Source organism: Sinocyclocheilus anshuiensis, unplaced genomic scaffold, assembly GCF_001515605.1.
Source record: "Sinocyclocheilus anshuiensis isolate Anshui unplaced genomic scaffold, SAMN03320099.WGS_v1.1 scaffold1514, whole genome shotgun sequence".
Lineage (NCBI taxonomy): Eukaryota > Metazoa > Chordata > Actinopteri > Cypriniformes > Cyprinidae > Sinocyclocheilus > Sinocyclocheilus anshuiensis.
Window position 1 is genome coordinate 103769 of NW_015546148.1, and position 14478 is coordinate 118246.

Genomic DNA, 14478 nt, shown 5'->3' on the forward strand with positions numbered 1-14478 from the left:
GAGTAATTAATGACAGAATTTTCATTTTAGGGTGAACTAACCCTTTATCTTTAAATTTAATTTGGCACTAATTCAGTCCTAAATCTCCTCTCTGCCTCTTCAGGAATGGAGGATCTGTTCTCAGGTGGAGATACCGTCGGATGCTCCCGAATAACCGCTTCAGAGCCGCTGATGCACAAGAACTATCTTCAGTATCTGTATGACGCACACAGATCCGTCTGTACGACCGTCCAAGCGTGCAACGTGTGGTCGGCTCCGTACGACGGCCTTAATCCGTCCCCGGACGAGTATCAGGATGAGGACGAGCGCCTTCCTCGCTCTACTCCGCCTCCTCAAATGCCGACTCCTCATCCGCCTTCGGAAACCAGCTCCACCGGCGACCGCGAGCGAGTCGGGACGCTACTCGAGCTGGAATGGGACGATACGTACGACGCCGCACCGGACAGGGAACCGACGCCCGACGTTCCAGACGAACCGCCGAAACACATTCAGGAAATGCGTAAAAACGCCATCATGCTGATTAAAGGAAGTTATATCGAGGAGTTGGAATTTCAGGACGACGTTTTGGTTTATAATCTGATCGCGCAAAAAGACGCTCGCGACGACCGGCAGATGTTCGTCAAAAACGGCTTGAATAAACCAACCCACAATCACTACGTAAACAACAATCTGATGCAGGTTAATCACACACTGAACCATAATCACGCAGAACATCTAGAATCCGAACCGATTGTGAACGGATGTGGTTTTGAGGAGCAGAAACCGGAATTAGAGGGTGATGCTGCGCATCTGGACCACAACTGCAATGAGAGCAAAACGGCCGAAGCCGCAGGAGACGACTTCATCTCGCAGTGTCTGGAGCTGATTCGGGATCTGGGCGGAGAGGAAGACTCCGTCGTGGAGGATGAAGAGCAGCTCCAGTGGCTGCAGGATCTCCTGCATGGGGACGAGGAGGAGGAGCTGGACTTTACCTGCTTCTGTGAGGAGTGTGAGGGTGAAGACGATGCAGATGAAGAACTGAATAAAGCCGAGAGCAGGAAACACGGGATCTCGTTTACAGGTCAGTCGGGAGATTTTATATGGTTTGGAATGATTGATGAGGTTGAATATGGAAGAGTTTATTTTTGAAGTGGAAGAGTTTATTGAACCTCGGGGCAAGAGTGTGCATATGTGTTCTATTTTTGGTACCTTATTTGATCCATCAGGGTTTTATGGCACATATAGTCTGATATAATGAGAATATGGAGGAAAAAACTGTTTGATTTTATTCAATTTGGTGCAGATGCTGATATTTTTATGATGGAATTCTGATGCTTGTGATGTAAATCAATGAGATCTGACATAAACATGTTTTCTAAATATCAGTCGCCACTCTGTATCTCCAATAATGTCTCAGTAAGATGAGATTGAAATGCTCCGAACATATAATGCAGTGATTGAGAGCTGAAGAAATAAAGGCTCCTCAGAAGATGTGAGATGTTCTGGAGGCTTGTGAAGATCATTCCTCCGCTGAGGAACAGTGAAAGTAAAGCTTCTGGAAACAAACGCTCCTCAAAAGATCCTGAGGATTAGATTTGAGACTCTAAAACATGATTGATGGAGAATCAAGTAAAGCTGAGCTGCTTCAGTCCAGTAAGTGTTCATCTGGAGATATTACTGCAGTTATTCTGACGCTTACTTGATCAAAACCAGTCAAGATTTGACACGAGAAGCTCTAGCTGAAGCTGGACGTTTCTACAATTACACTAAAAGAACTTTTACTGGATAAAACACTCTAAACTATCAATCAGACGAAAGAAGACACGAGGAGATTGAGTGAAACAGCAAAGTTTTGATCATGTTGATCATTCAAAGGCCTTAGAAATTTGTGAATCAAATATGATACAGTAGCCTTACAGGGTTAAAGATGGTGGAAATTTATTTTTGAGACATTTTTGAGTTGCACAGTTAAAAACTGCAGTCCTATGAAGAGTCTGAGGTATTTCGATTGTTTAGAGGAGCTTTATTGCAGATCTGATTCAGTATTCGGTTGATCTGGATGATGTTTTCCAAGCTCAGATGTTCTGTTGAGTCTAGAGAACAGTTCAGTTGGGCTTTAACAGAGTTTACAGTATGGAAGCAGTTAGGACTCACTTTCTGAAATGAAGCATTGTCGAGTTGTTGCAAATGTTCAGAGCCAATTTTGGGTGGAATCAGAGCGGGGTTTGGATCAAACAATCAGAGCAGTCTAAAGCATCTGTGGTTCCTCAGGGCCGTTCATCAGCGTCCTGCTGTCCCGTCTGGAGAACATGCTGGAGAACTCCATTGAAGTCAACCTGCTGCTTACGGGGATTTTAGCGCAGCTGGCCACATATCCACAACCGCTGCTGCAAGGATTCATTCTGAACACCAGACCCGTGTCTCAGACCGGTGCACGCTCACTTTACCAGGTACAGAACACTCCATATTAGTATAAACAGTGTTGGGGAAAGTTACTTTTAAAAGTAATGCAATACAATATTGCTTTACTCCATAACAAAAGTAACTAATTGCGTTACTTTGTTGCTTTTTATGGAAAGTAATGCATTGTTACTTTTGCGTTACTTTTTGTCACTTGGGCTGGGCTTGTTTATTTGTTTTTTAATAACAAATAACAAAAGTTATATTTAGTTACCTGATAAAAGTAATCTGATTACGTAACTTGTGTTACTTGTAATGCTTTACCCCCAACACTGAGTATTAATATGCAAAATTAGATTTAATATTAAAAGTCATTCAGCATTCAGTTGACTCATAGACGAGATTTTTAATAAAGTGAGTCTATAAATTTTTGTTATAATTTTTATAATATAATTTTTTAAAACCTTTTGTTTTATTTTGTTTTTGTTCAGTATTTGCTTTTAATATTTTGCTACATTTTAACCTGTTTCTTGTGCTACACTCCATAGTCCATATGGTGTTCATATAAATTTAATATAAAACTGCTGTTTTATTGATATTGATTTTTCACAGGTGTTTTACCCATATTTTAAATGAAACGTTGCATCATGTTGTGTTTTAGGGTTGAACATAAAGTCAGTAAACTTGACAGAAGAAAATCCGTTTTTCTATATTTTTTTTCTTACAGTGTAGCTGACATGCATTAAATAAATAAACAAACAAACATTACTCATTATGTGATGCTATCATTCCGAATAAAGTTCATTGTAGGCCGTTTTGTTTACAAACTCTATTTACACAGCAGCGATGATATTGTTCACTAAAACTAAAATTATTTTAAAACATTTTTGTTGAATAAAAACGCTGAAATAGAATCAAATACAAACATTAGATGGAAATTAAACTCAAAAAATGAAAATTAGAAAATGCCTGCGCAACTACTGAAATAAAGTAAGTTTCAAGTTGAAGTACTAAAATTACTAATACTAAAACTGAAACAAAAATAAATTAAAGCTATATAGAAAAAAATAAGACAAAAGCACATAAAATCACTAAAACTGTAAATATAAAAATAATGGCCAATTCAAAATATTTATAAATACTACAATAGTATATAAACGTTAGTTTCATTAATACATAATCAACACCTAACTTCTTGTTTTCCTAAATGCACATTTAATGCAATGCAGTGTGCAACAGTGGTATTACAGGACAACTTCAATAAACAATACTCAATTAATATTCATAAGAAGCCTACATTTAAATGACTCTTTTATATTTTCCATTTTAATTGTATTTTAAAATTTTTGCCTTTAAAGTAAGTTTTTGTGAATGTGTGTGTGATTGTCATTTTAGTTTTCCTAAATATGTCTATATAGTTTCTATTAAGCTTCAGATATTAGTTTTAGTTTCTTTAGTTTTAGTTATTTTAGTACTTCAAATTAAACTAAACAAAATATGAGAAATGTTGCCCTGGTAACTAGTGGAAATAAAATTATTGTAAGTTTTTTTTTTTTTAAATTTTCAGTTAAAGTTTATTTAATTAACTAACATTTATGAATCTGAAAATTACATCAGAATGACTTTTGAATTATTAGATGATGTGATGCTCAATATCTGAACTCCTCTAACGAGCTTGTGTGTTTGTCTCAGGTTCTGCTGTCGGTGGGTTGTCAGATTGAACAGTACGCAGCGTCCAATCCGGATTTTCCCGAGCTGGTCCGTGAAGCCGCCCAGTACCTGCTGCTCAAAGACCAGGCCTTAAAAGAGCAAGGTGTGCATCGTCCTGTCCCGATTGTTTGATTGTCTTTCTGTTTGCAAGCTGAAACCATCTTCTTTCTCCTTCTGTCAGAGAGAGAAGTTCACCTGCAAGAAAACGCTGGCTGGTTCCTGAATGGCCACGTCTCGGGTCGTCCACGCAAACCTCTTCCTCCCTGCCCCAAAATCCCGCCGCACCTGCGGAACAGAGTGTTCACTACGTTTCTGTTCGCCGAGTTCCTGAAGGAGCTGGCAGCCATCGCGCAAGAGCACTCCATATTACCTGAGCGAACGGCGGAGGAGTGACACACCTCAGATTGTGAGTTTCACAGCAACAATCAAATGCAAACATCTCTGGACGCTTTCCCATTCATTTCCTAAGGACGGTCAGTTCTGACCTCAAACAGCCAATGTGTCGGGGGTTTTTTATGACCTCTTAGACTTATAGTTCAGTTTTTTGAAGTTTGAAGTTTTTTGACCCCCTGTTGTGTTGGGGTCAAATTGACCCACACTCATTTTTATAAACTGCTTGAAATACTCTTTATTTCTTACTGAAATTTGGTGGATATTTTTTATTTAGCGTCATGAATGTGCATGCAAAGTTTCGGCACATGGATGTGTTTCGGAAAGGCTGTACAAAAACTATTACAACTTTTGTGTTGGGTCAAATTGACCCACGCTCAAATTTTCAAACTGCTCGAAATACTGGTTAAACGGTTTATTTATTTTTGAAATTTGGTGAATATTTTTCATTTAGGGTTATAAATGTGCAAGCAAAGTTTCAACACATAGATGTGTTTTAGAAAAACTGTACAAAAATCGTTACAGCTTTTGTGTTGGGTCAAAACTGACCCACATTCTATTTTAAAAACTGCCCAAAATACCAGTTAAACTACTTATTTCTTCTTGAAATTTGGTGGATATTTTTCATTTAGCGTCATGAATGTGCATGCAAAGTTTCGGCACATAGATGTGTTTCGAAAAGGCTGTACAAAAACTATTACAACTTTTGTGTTGGGTCAAATTGACCCACGCTCAAATTTTCAAACTGCTCGAAATACTGGTTAAAATATTTATTTCTTCTTGAAATTTGGAGGATATTTTTCATTTAGCACCATGAATGTGCATGCAAAATTTCAGCACATAGATTTGTTTTGGAAAGGCTGTACGGAGTTTGTTACGACTTTTGTGTTGGGGTTAATTTGACCCACATACGTATTTTAAATGACTCAAGATACTGATTCAACTATTTATTTCTTCTTGAAATTTGGTAGATATTTTTCATTTAGTGTCATGAATGTGCATGCAAAGTTTCCGCTCATGGGTGTGTTTTGGAAAGGCTGTGCTGAGAATTGTTACTACTTTTATGTTGGGTCAAATTGACCCAAGCTCAAATATTCAAACTGCTCAAAATACTGGTTAAAATGTTTATTTCTTCTTAAAATTTCATGCATATGCATGCAAAGTTTCGGCACATAGATGTGTTTTGGAAAGGCTGTACAGAGTTTATTAGGACTTTTGTGTTGGGGTTAAACTGAGCCCCACTGGATTCTATGCAATTTGCCAAAAATCAACAATCTGAAAAACATTAAATAGGCCGGTAAACAACGGAAGAACTTTGTTGTAGCTTGTCAAAGCCTAAAATATGAAATACATGTGAATTTATGAAATTTAAGACTCATAAAGTTTACTCGAAATTGAGCAGCTGTTTCTTTATCTAGTTGGGTTTCACAATCAAAAAAATCTGTCAAAGGTTGTTTTTGTAAGTTTTTTGGATCTCAATTACTAGTCTGTTTCAGCACTGAAAAAGTGTGAGAAACTCATTCTACTCTCACAAGGGTTTAAGAAAAGGACATAACAATAAAACATTGGGAGGTACAAATAGCAATAAAAACTACTTACACCAAGTACAAATAATGTTAGGTACTGTTTATACTTGTAGTTATTTCCTCCTACAATTTCAAAAAAACGTATTTTGTGTCTGTGAAACATGAAAATATCAAAATATGTGGTCAAATTGACCACTAACTCAATAGAAACAACACTATAAAAATTGATGGGAATTATTACATTTCTCACATATTTTATATTTTTTAGTCTCTGATCATCTACAGTAGAGGTGTTCTGTTTTACATTAATCTTTAGTGCTTTTCATAGTGTTTATTTTTGACAAATTGCATGAAAACCACTGTGGGTCAATTTGACGAACAAACTCTAAAGCTGCTGTACTCAGTTTTTGAACACAACAGGAGGCTTAAAAACAATAGAATTGGTCAAAAATGACCGAAAAGCACATTAGTGTTAAATTCATTAGCATACAGATGAGCTCAAAGCTTCAAACATGCACTTGAAGCCACAGAAGATTTATTTGTTTGGTTTGGAGGTTCTGGTTTACAGTTCATGTGAACTCTGGTACGGTTTGTAACTGCTATTAAAGAGATCCGGACCTAATTTGTGCAAGTGAACCTTCACTGATGTATAATTTGATGTATTGGGAGGGTCAGATGTCGTATTTCTGTGTCTTTTAGCTCATTTTGCAGAAACACACAGCACAGTCTTCATGATAATGCCTCTTTTAAAGGAACAGTTCACCTCAAAATAAACACTCACATTTACTCAAAGAGTTTGCAAAGAATCACCAGATTTTAATTTAAGAAAACACCTATCAAGCTCTAAAATGGACAAAAAAGCACAATAATATCAGTCAACGTGACTCATGCAGTATATTCCCAAGCACATTTTCATTTTTGCCTGGATTGTTGCTTTAACAAGCAAACCATTTTTGTTTTTTGTTGATTCAGACTTTGTGTTTCATATTATATGGGTTGTTATTTGATTATTTGTGTATAGATGAATCACTGTAATTAGTTGTTTATCAGCCAATTTTAAACCTGTAGTATGTTATTTGTGTGTGTGTGAAGCTTCTCAAAACAACATAACGTTCAGACAACTTGTCAGGAAACTAGTGATATTTAAAGTCAACACGAAATGGCATTTACAATACATTTTACTTCCATAATGTGAACATTTCTGAGGATATTCAATGAGAAAATGCAGAGCATTTTGCAAGTATCTCTATATGAAGATAAAATTGGTATAGAAGTGGAGAAAGTATTATGCTAAAAGATTATGAAGACATGCACCATACATGAATTAATAAATCAGCAGATTTGATTATTTTGATTTCATGTTGACTAAGCACTTCACAAAAATAATTTCTGAAAATGTTTTATGTTGTATTCCACTGAATAATCAGGGGTAACATTTTTGTCCACCTGATTTATCTCAATACTGAATTGAAGCCGATGTGAGATTTGAATCCACTGTGTGTTTGTTACGTGACGCTGCTTACAACATTTTCAGATCATTTTTAGATAAAACCGACACTGCAGTCACTTTAAATTCTGTCTTTTTCAGCTACAAATGCCTGAGAACTCTAGAACCAAAATCTGAAGAGAAGAACTGAATAACTCAAATGTAACTCAAAATAACATGAGCAGGATTTCAAGCCTTATTTTGCTGTGCATTTGTACATTTGCAATTTGTTCAAACTAAAGCAGAAGAAGCTTTTTGAAATGTTTTATGACCTGTTATGATGTCAATGTAAAGTTTTGTACACATATTTTTACAGATCAATCAGTCACGAGGAGGACAACAGAAATATGGGTTGTTTTTAATATGAGCCTTTGTAATATTATTCTGCCCCCTGGTGGTAAATTAAAACTCCATTTGTGGTGTATACAGTATTTATGTGTGTATGTGTGATATGTATTTATAATGTAAAAGAACAATATCAGCAGTTTAATGGAAAAACAATATATTCACACACATTTGAATTCCATAACATGATTATCAATATTATAAAAGCTCTTGAGCCACAACATGAAATAATTTATATATATATATATATGTAACATTAGTTAATGTCACATGGCAGTATATTAAACAATTTAACAGGAATCAGGCCAGCACTTTTATATTATTAGTGACTGATTTAAAACATAACACACCGTTTACAATACTTGCACAGAATAAGAACAGGTCTGTATTTTATGGGTTTGTGTAAAGATTTTTTCACATCAATTTCACATCAAGCATACATTTTTTGGTACAAGATTTAAAAAACATAACAACAATGTTTTTATTATAGTGCCACCTAGTGTTGGGAGTTTTTGGAGTCTCTGGGATTTACGGTTTCTGACACTTTTATGGCATAATAATAATGATAATAGTAATAATAATAATTTAAAATTACAAATTAATAATAAAATAATAAATTATAATATAAAAATCAGAACAGATACAGGGTTATTATTAAAAACTAAAACTATTAGGAACACTTTTGTTAAAATAAAGCTAAAATAAATTAAAATACAAATATTAGATAAAAATTTTTAAGTAAACTAAAATTAGACATGTTGCTTTGGCAACTAATTGAAATAAGTCGAAGCTCTAAAATTACTAACTGGAAATAAATAAAATCTAAAATTTAAATAAATTTAAATTAAACATAAACAGTGATATTAAAATAACTACTGTAAATGACAAAAGCACATACAATTTCTAAATATTAAAAAAAACTAAAAAGAAAACTCGAAGTATTTAAAAATGAAAGCTAATTCAAAATATTATTGAAAACGGTATAGTATATAAATAATATTACAATAACATTGGTTCCAGTAGCTTCGTTGAATAAAATGCTGTTTTACTTCAATTCAGGTAAAGCTTTCATGGAGACTGAAATGGAGATTCATTTGAATAATTTCTGTTTGCATTATCCAGATGTGAACAGGTCTTCACTGTACGTCTGAGTGTCTTTATTATCCCGTAGCCTCACCGCACCGTTTGCTAGGACTCTGTTCCTGTGCTCTGATTGGCCACCGCAGGCCCCGAGTCGCTGTCACTCTCCCAGGAGGAGGATGTGAAGCCGGCGGGGGCGGAGACTGAGTGGGGCGTGTCCGTGTAGCCCAGCCCCTGGTACCGCCCCTGCGGGGAGGCGGGGACTGAGTGGCGCTCGTGGGACGTCCCAGCGAGGAGACCGGTGTGTTCACCCTGAACAACATCCACTTCAGAGCCGAAGAACAGCTTACGGGGACGACCAAACACCGTACGGCCTGCAGAGCGCAATGACAAATCATGACAAAAAATGTTTGCGTTGTGTTCCGTGATCATGAGATCACAAAAGCTGGAGACAAATTGACTTAGGACAGCATATTGACACCTAGCAACTGTCTAGAAATCACTGAGAACACCCTAGCAACCACCCAGGAAACTCTACAAACTGCTTAGCAACACCCTAGCAACCACATAGCAATGCCCTAGCGACCATCAGCGAGCGCAATGACAAATCATGACAAAAAATGTTTGCGTTGTGTTCCGCGATCATGAGATCATAAAAGCTGGAGACAAATTGACTTAGGACAGCATATTGACACCTAGCAACTGTCTAGAAACCACTGAGAACACCCTAGCAACCACCCAGGAAACTCTACAAACTGCTTAGCAACACCCTAGCAACCACATAGCAATGCCCTAGCGACCATCAGCTGCCTTGCAACCATGGAGAACACCCTTGCATCTAGGAACACCCCAGCAACACCCTAGCAACTGCCTAGTAACCACATAGCAACGCCCTAGCAAACATCAGCTGCCTTGCAACCATGGAGAACACCCTTGCATCTATGAACACCCTAGCAACTGCTTAGCAACCACATAGCAATGCCCTAGTGACCATCAGCTGACTTGCAACCATGGAGAACACCATTGCATCTAGTTACACCACAGGAACACCCTAGCAACTGCCTAGTAACCACATAGCAACGCCCTAGCAAACATCAGCTGCCTTGCAACCATGGAGAACACCATTGCATCTAGTTACACCACAGGAACACCCTAGCAACTGCCTAGTAACCACATAGCAACGCCCTAGCAAACATCAGCTGCCTTGCAACCATGGAGAACACCATTGCATCTAGTTACACCACAGGAACACCCTAGCAATTGCCTAGCAACCACATAGCAACGCCCTAGCAGCCATCAGCTGCCTTGAAATCATGGAAAACACCCTTGCATCAAGGAACACCCAAGCAACACCCTAGCAACTGCCTAGCAACCATCAGCTGCCTTACAACCATGGAGGACACCCTTGCAACTAGAAACACCCCAGCAACACCCTAGCAACCGCCCAGAAGACTCTACAAACTGCTTAGCTACACCCTAGCAACGGCCAAGCAACCACATAGCAATGCCCTAGTGACCATCAGCTGCCTTGCAATCATGGAGAACACCCTTGCAACTAGTGACACCCTAGCAACCACCCAGGAAACCTTAGCAACTGCCTAGCACATGCTTATAATAAAAATGCCCATGTGACATTTATTAGCTACTGTAACAAAATTTGCAAGACAGAAATTGTTGGTAATTGTGTACAGTTTTCAAAAGGAAAAAAGTTTAAATACATTTGTATTATTTAATCATTTCAATAATAATTGTATTTATATTATTAAAATTTTTATTTAAAAAATATGTATAGTATAACTATATATGAATAGTTATATAAAGCTAGTAATTATAAACAGCATTAGACGTGTCCGTGATCGTTCTCACCGGCGTTGCGCACTTGCTCTGCGATGTCTGCACGTATGTCTGAGACGTCCAGCATGGCGAGGAGCGAGTCGAAGCATGAGCCTTCATCATCCTCATGAACATACGGACGACTGCTGAAACTGTAGTGATGAGCGATCGCTGCCAGAAACATCTCCAGACAGATGATGAAGTCCTGCACACACACTCACACATTATCACACATACACACACAAACACACAGAATTAAACACACATACAGTTCATCAAAAGACTAAATCATGTCCTCTTTTATTTCAGAAACAAAATATCTCATGTTTATGACATATCCTGATGTAAACAGCTGGATAAATGTGTGTGTGTGTGTGTGTGTGTGTGTGAGAGTGTGTGTATGTTCACCTGTAGTCCCGTGGCTACGGCTTCCACGCTGTCCCACTCCCAAGTGTGTTTGTCTGAAATCACTCCGACCTTCACCAGCAGAGCGATCAGCACAGCCTGCCTACAACACAAAACTACACGTCACATACAACATCCCACGCTTTATTTCTCATTCTTGCATGTTTCATCCTAGCAACCACAAAGAAACCCGTCTAGCAATAACCTAGCCTCCAACTAACAATCTAACAACCATCTATTATACCTATCAACTCCACTGCAAACACTGAGAACATACTAGCAGCTGCCTAGCAACACCCTGGCAACCACAAAGACACCCCTGCCTAGCAATACCCTAGCCTCCCATTAACAATCTAACAACCATCTATTATACCTATCAACTCCATTGCAAACACAGAACATCCTAGCAACTGCCTAACAACACCCTAGCAACATCTATCACACCTATCACCTGCCTTGCAACCAACTGCCTAACAACACCCTAGCAACCACCCAGTAAACTCTACAAACTGACTAGAAACACCCTAGCAACCGCCTAATACCACATAGCAACGCCCTAGCAACCATCTATAACACCAATCTCCTGCCTTGCAACCAACTGCCTAACAACACCCTAGCAACCACCCAGAAAACTCTACAAACTGACTAGAAACACCCTAGCAACCGCCTAATACCACATAGCAACGCCCTAGCAACCATCTATAACACCAATCTCCTGCCTTGCAACCAACTGCCTAACAACACCCTAACAACCACCCAACCATACAAACTGCTTAGAAGCACCCTAGCAACTGCCTAGTACTACATAGCAATGCCCTAGCAACCATCTATAACACCAATCTCCTGCCTGGCAACCAACTGCCTAACAACACCCTAACAAACACCCAACCACACAAACTGCTTAGAAGCACCCTAGCAACTGCCTAGTAATACATAGCAACGCCCTAGCAACCATCTATAACACCTATCACTTGCCTTGCAACCAACTGCCTAACAACACCCTAGCAACCATCCAGAAAATCCTACAAACTGCCTAGAAACACCCTAGCAACCATCTGTCTTTAAATTCAGTATTATATTATACTCCCCACAGAAGACCTCGGATGATGCCAACCCTGGAACAACATACAAAACTACCAAATTTTGCTATAAGTTTAATCGCAACATATAATCATTGCAGTTAATAGTGTTCACCGTCTGTTTGATTGCATGCAATTTGTAACTAACTGCATGATTCTTACTGTGCATTTCCATCATAGTCACCACTAATAACCTACTCCTAAATATAATGTAGAAACTAAAAATTTTCTGTAAAGCTGCTTTGCAACGATCGTGAAAAGTGCAATACAAATAAACTTGAATTGATTTGAATTGAATTGTATATTATTATTATTATACTAGTTTAGTGTCACTAAACAGCTGTCAAACATCAGCTTCAGATTCTCTCCGCTGCATTAGTGAGTGTGAACATGAACGTACCAGAAGGACACGAAGACGACGAGTTTGACGCAGAGCAGCTTGCCGACGGGTCTCAGAGGCTTCAGCTCTTCTCTCAGCGTTCGGTAGAACAGCAGCAGGCAGTACATCGCAAACTCAACACAAAACAAGCAAATCAAACCAATCTTCCTTATTCGACTCGTGACCAGTAGTTCCAGACATTTGACTACTATAGCATATAATTACTATATTACACTATTAGCATGTGTCAGTATCAGCAATGCATTGATACATTTTCTTAGTGCCACAGTCTGTGACTATAATATAAATTATATTTATAAATGAATAAATGTTGGTTACCAGCTGTGAGGCGTTGTTGACGATAACGAGGTACGTCCAGGCGTTTCTGAAGCTGAAATTACCTTCATCATAAACTCCACACAGCTGACACACACTACAGTACAGACACAAAGAAACCGGCTGTCTGGTTATATATATATATATATATATATATGTTTATCCATCAATATACATGCTATTATCAGTGGGTCTCAAAAAATCATTTAAAATGAATAAAAATTAACGCCTTGATGGATTTGTTTCAGCTTTTGTCTTCTCCAGATGTTAACTGATGGACTGGAGTGGATTACTTGTGGATTATAAACTTTAAGCAAATGTTCATTTTTGGGTGAATTACTCCTTTGAGTCTTGGAAAAACACCTTCAAATATATGAGAAATTTGAAAAATAAATAAAGTTATGTCAAGATCGAAAATATTTCACCAAGTAAAAATTGCTGTGAAATCGTCATATTTGAAGGTTAAACATAATTTTAAAAATGTATCCTATAATCACAAATAAGTGGAAGTTATATATGTATATTAATATAATTAAAATATAATTATTATTTATTATAATATTACAATAAAAAAATACAAAAAGAAGCAGCTTTACAGAAAATAAAATCAAGTTCCAGACAGTAAATCTTCAGAACCACTGATCTAGATGAGTGTGTGTGTGTGTCGTACAGTGCGATGATGGTGGTTACAGGTCTCACTGCTGTGTACTGCAGAACTCCAAGCTTACATCTGAACAACAGAACCCTGAGAAAGACAGAGACATGTTCATCTTACTTGACTTGTATGCATGCTCAGCATAGATAGATGCCTGTGTGTGTGTGTGTGTGTGTGTGTGTGTGTGTGTGTGTGTGTGTGTGTGTGTGGGGAAAAACACCTTCAAATATATGAGAAATTTGAAAAATAAATAAAGTTATGTCAAGATCGAAAATATTTCACCAAGTAAAAATTGCTGTGAAATCGTCATATTTGAAGGTTAAACATAATTTTAAAAATGTATCCTATAATCACAAATAAGTGGAAGTTATATATGTATATTAATATAATTAAAATATAATTATTATTTATTATAATATTACAATAAAAAAATACAAAAAGAAGCAGCTTTACAGAAAATAAAATCAAGTTCCAGACAGTAAATCTTCAGAACCACTGATCTAGATGAGTGTGTGTGTGTGTCGTACAGTGCGATGATGGTGGTTACAGGTCTCACTGCTGTGTACCTCGTAGCATTCCCGACACGTGTCCACGTAGATGGCGATCTTGGGGTATTTTAATGCGATCCACTGCAAGACACACAAACGCAGCTGTAGGACATTGTTCTCCTGACAATAAGCAGCAGTGTCTCGGGATTCGTGTTTGTTACTCACGCTGTCTAAGCTGTATATGGGAACCATCCAGAGAATCCTGGAACAACACACACACCATTATGAGTTATTATCTGCTATTATCTGTATGTTATCTGCTGATTCTCATTTATAGGACACGTGTGTGTGTGTGTGTGTGTGTGTGTGTGTGTGTGTGTGAGTGTG

General features: G+C 37.8%; 2 protein-coding genes and 1 long non-coding RNA gene across 3 annotated transcripts in view; 1 reads left to right on the plus strand and 2 right to left on the minus strand.

Moving 5' to 3' along the window:
- fhip1ab (FHF complex subunit HOOK interacting protein 1Ab) overlaps window positions 1-5784 on the plus strand; it is a 20836-nt gene extending 15052 nt beyond the window's left edge. The window contains exons 9-12 of the mRNA XM_016503211.1: window positions 104-1060; window positions 2251-2429; window positions 4072-4192; window positions 4271-5784. Coding sequence (XP_016358697.1) covers window positions 104-1060; window positions 2251-2429; window positions 4072-4192; window positions 4271-4482 — 1469 coding nt within the window. The 3' untranslated portion in view covers window positions 4483-5784. The remainder of the gene's footprint in view (window positions 1-103; window positions 1061-2250; window positions 2430-4071; window positions 4193-4270) is intronic.
- Window positions 1-7897, minus strand: part of LOC107701249 (uncharacterized) — a 12154-nt gene extending 4257 nt beyond the window's left edge. Inside the window, exons 1-2 of the long non-coding RNA XR_001635625.1 lie at window positions 5963-7897; window positions 5033-5035 (exon numbers count right to left, since the gene is read on the minus strand). This is a non-coding gene — a long non-coding RNA (uncharacterized LOC107701249). The remainder of the gene's footprint in view (window positions 1-5032; window positions 5036-5962) is intronic.
- Window positions 7898-8882: 985 nt separating this feature from the next.
- LOC107701242 (transmembrane protein 184C-like) overlaps window positions 8883-14478 on the minus strand; it is a 9333-nt gene continuing 3737 nt past the window's right edge. Inside the window, exons 2-8 of the mRNA XM_016503205.1 lie at window positions 14189-14353; window positions 13619-13693; window positions 12952-13045; window positions 12634-12746; window positions 11158-11257; window positions 10783-10954; window positions 8883-9290 (exon numbers count right to left, since the gene is read on the minus strand). Coding sequence (XP_016358691.1) covers window positions 9025-9290; window positions 10783-10954; window positions 11158-11257; window positions 12634-12746; window positions 12952-13045; window positions 13619-13693; window positions 14189-14353 — 985 coding nt within the window. The 3' untranslated portion in view covers window positions 8883-9024. The remainder of the gene's footprint in view (window positions 9291-10782; window positions 10955-11157; window positions 11258-12633; window positions 12747-12951; window positions 13046-13618; window positions 13694-14188; window positions 14354-14478) is intronic.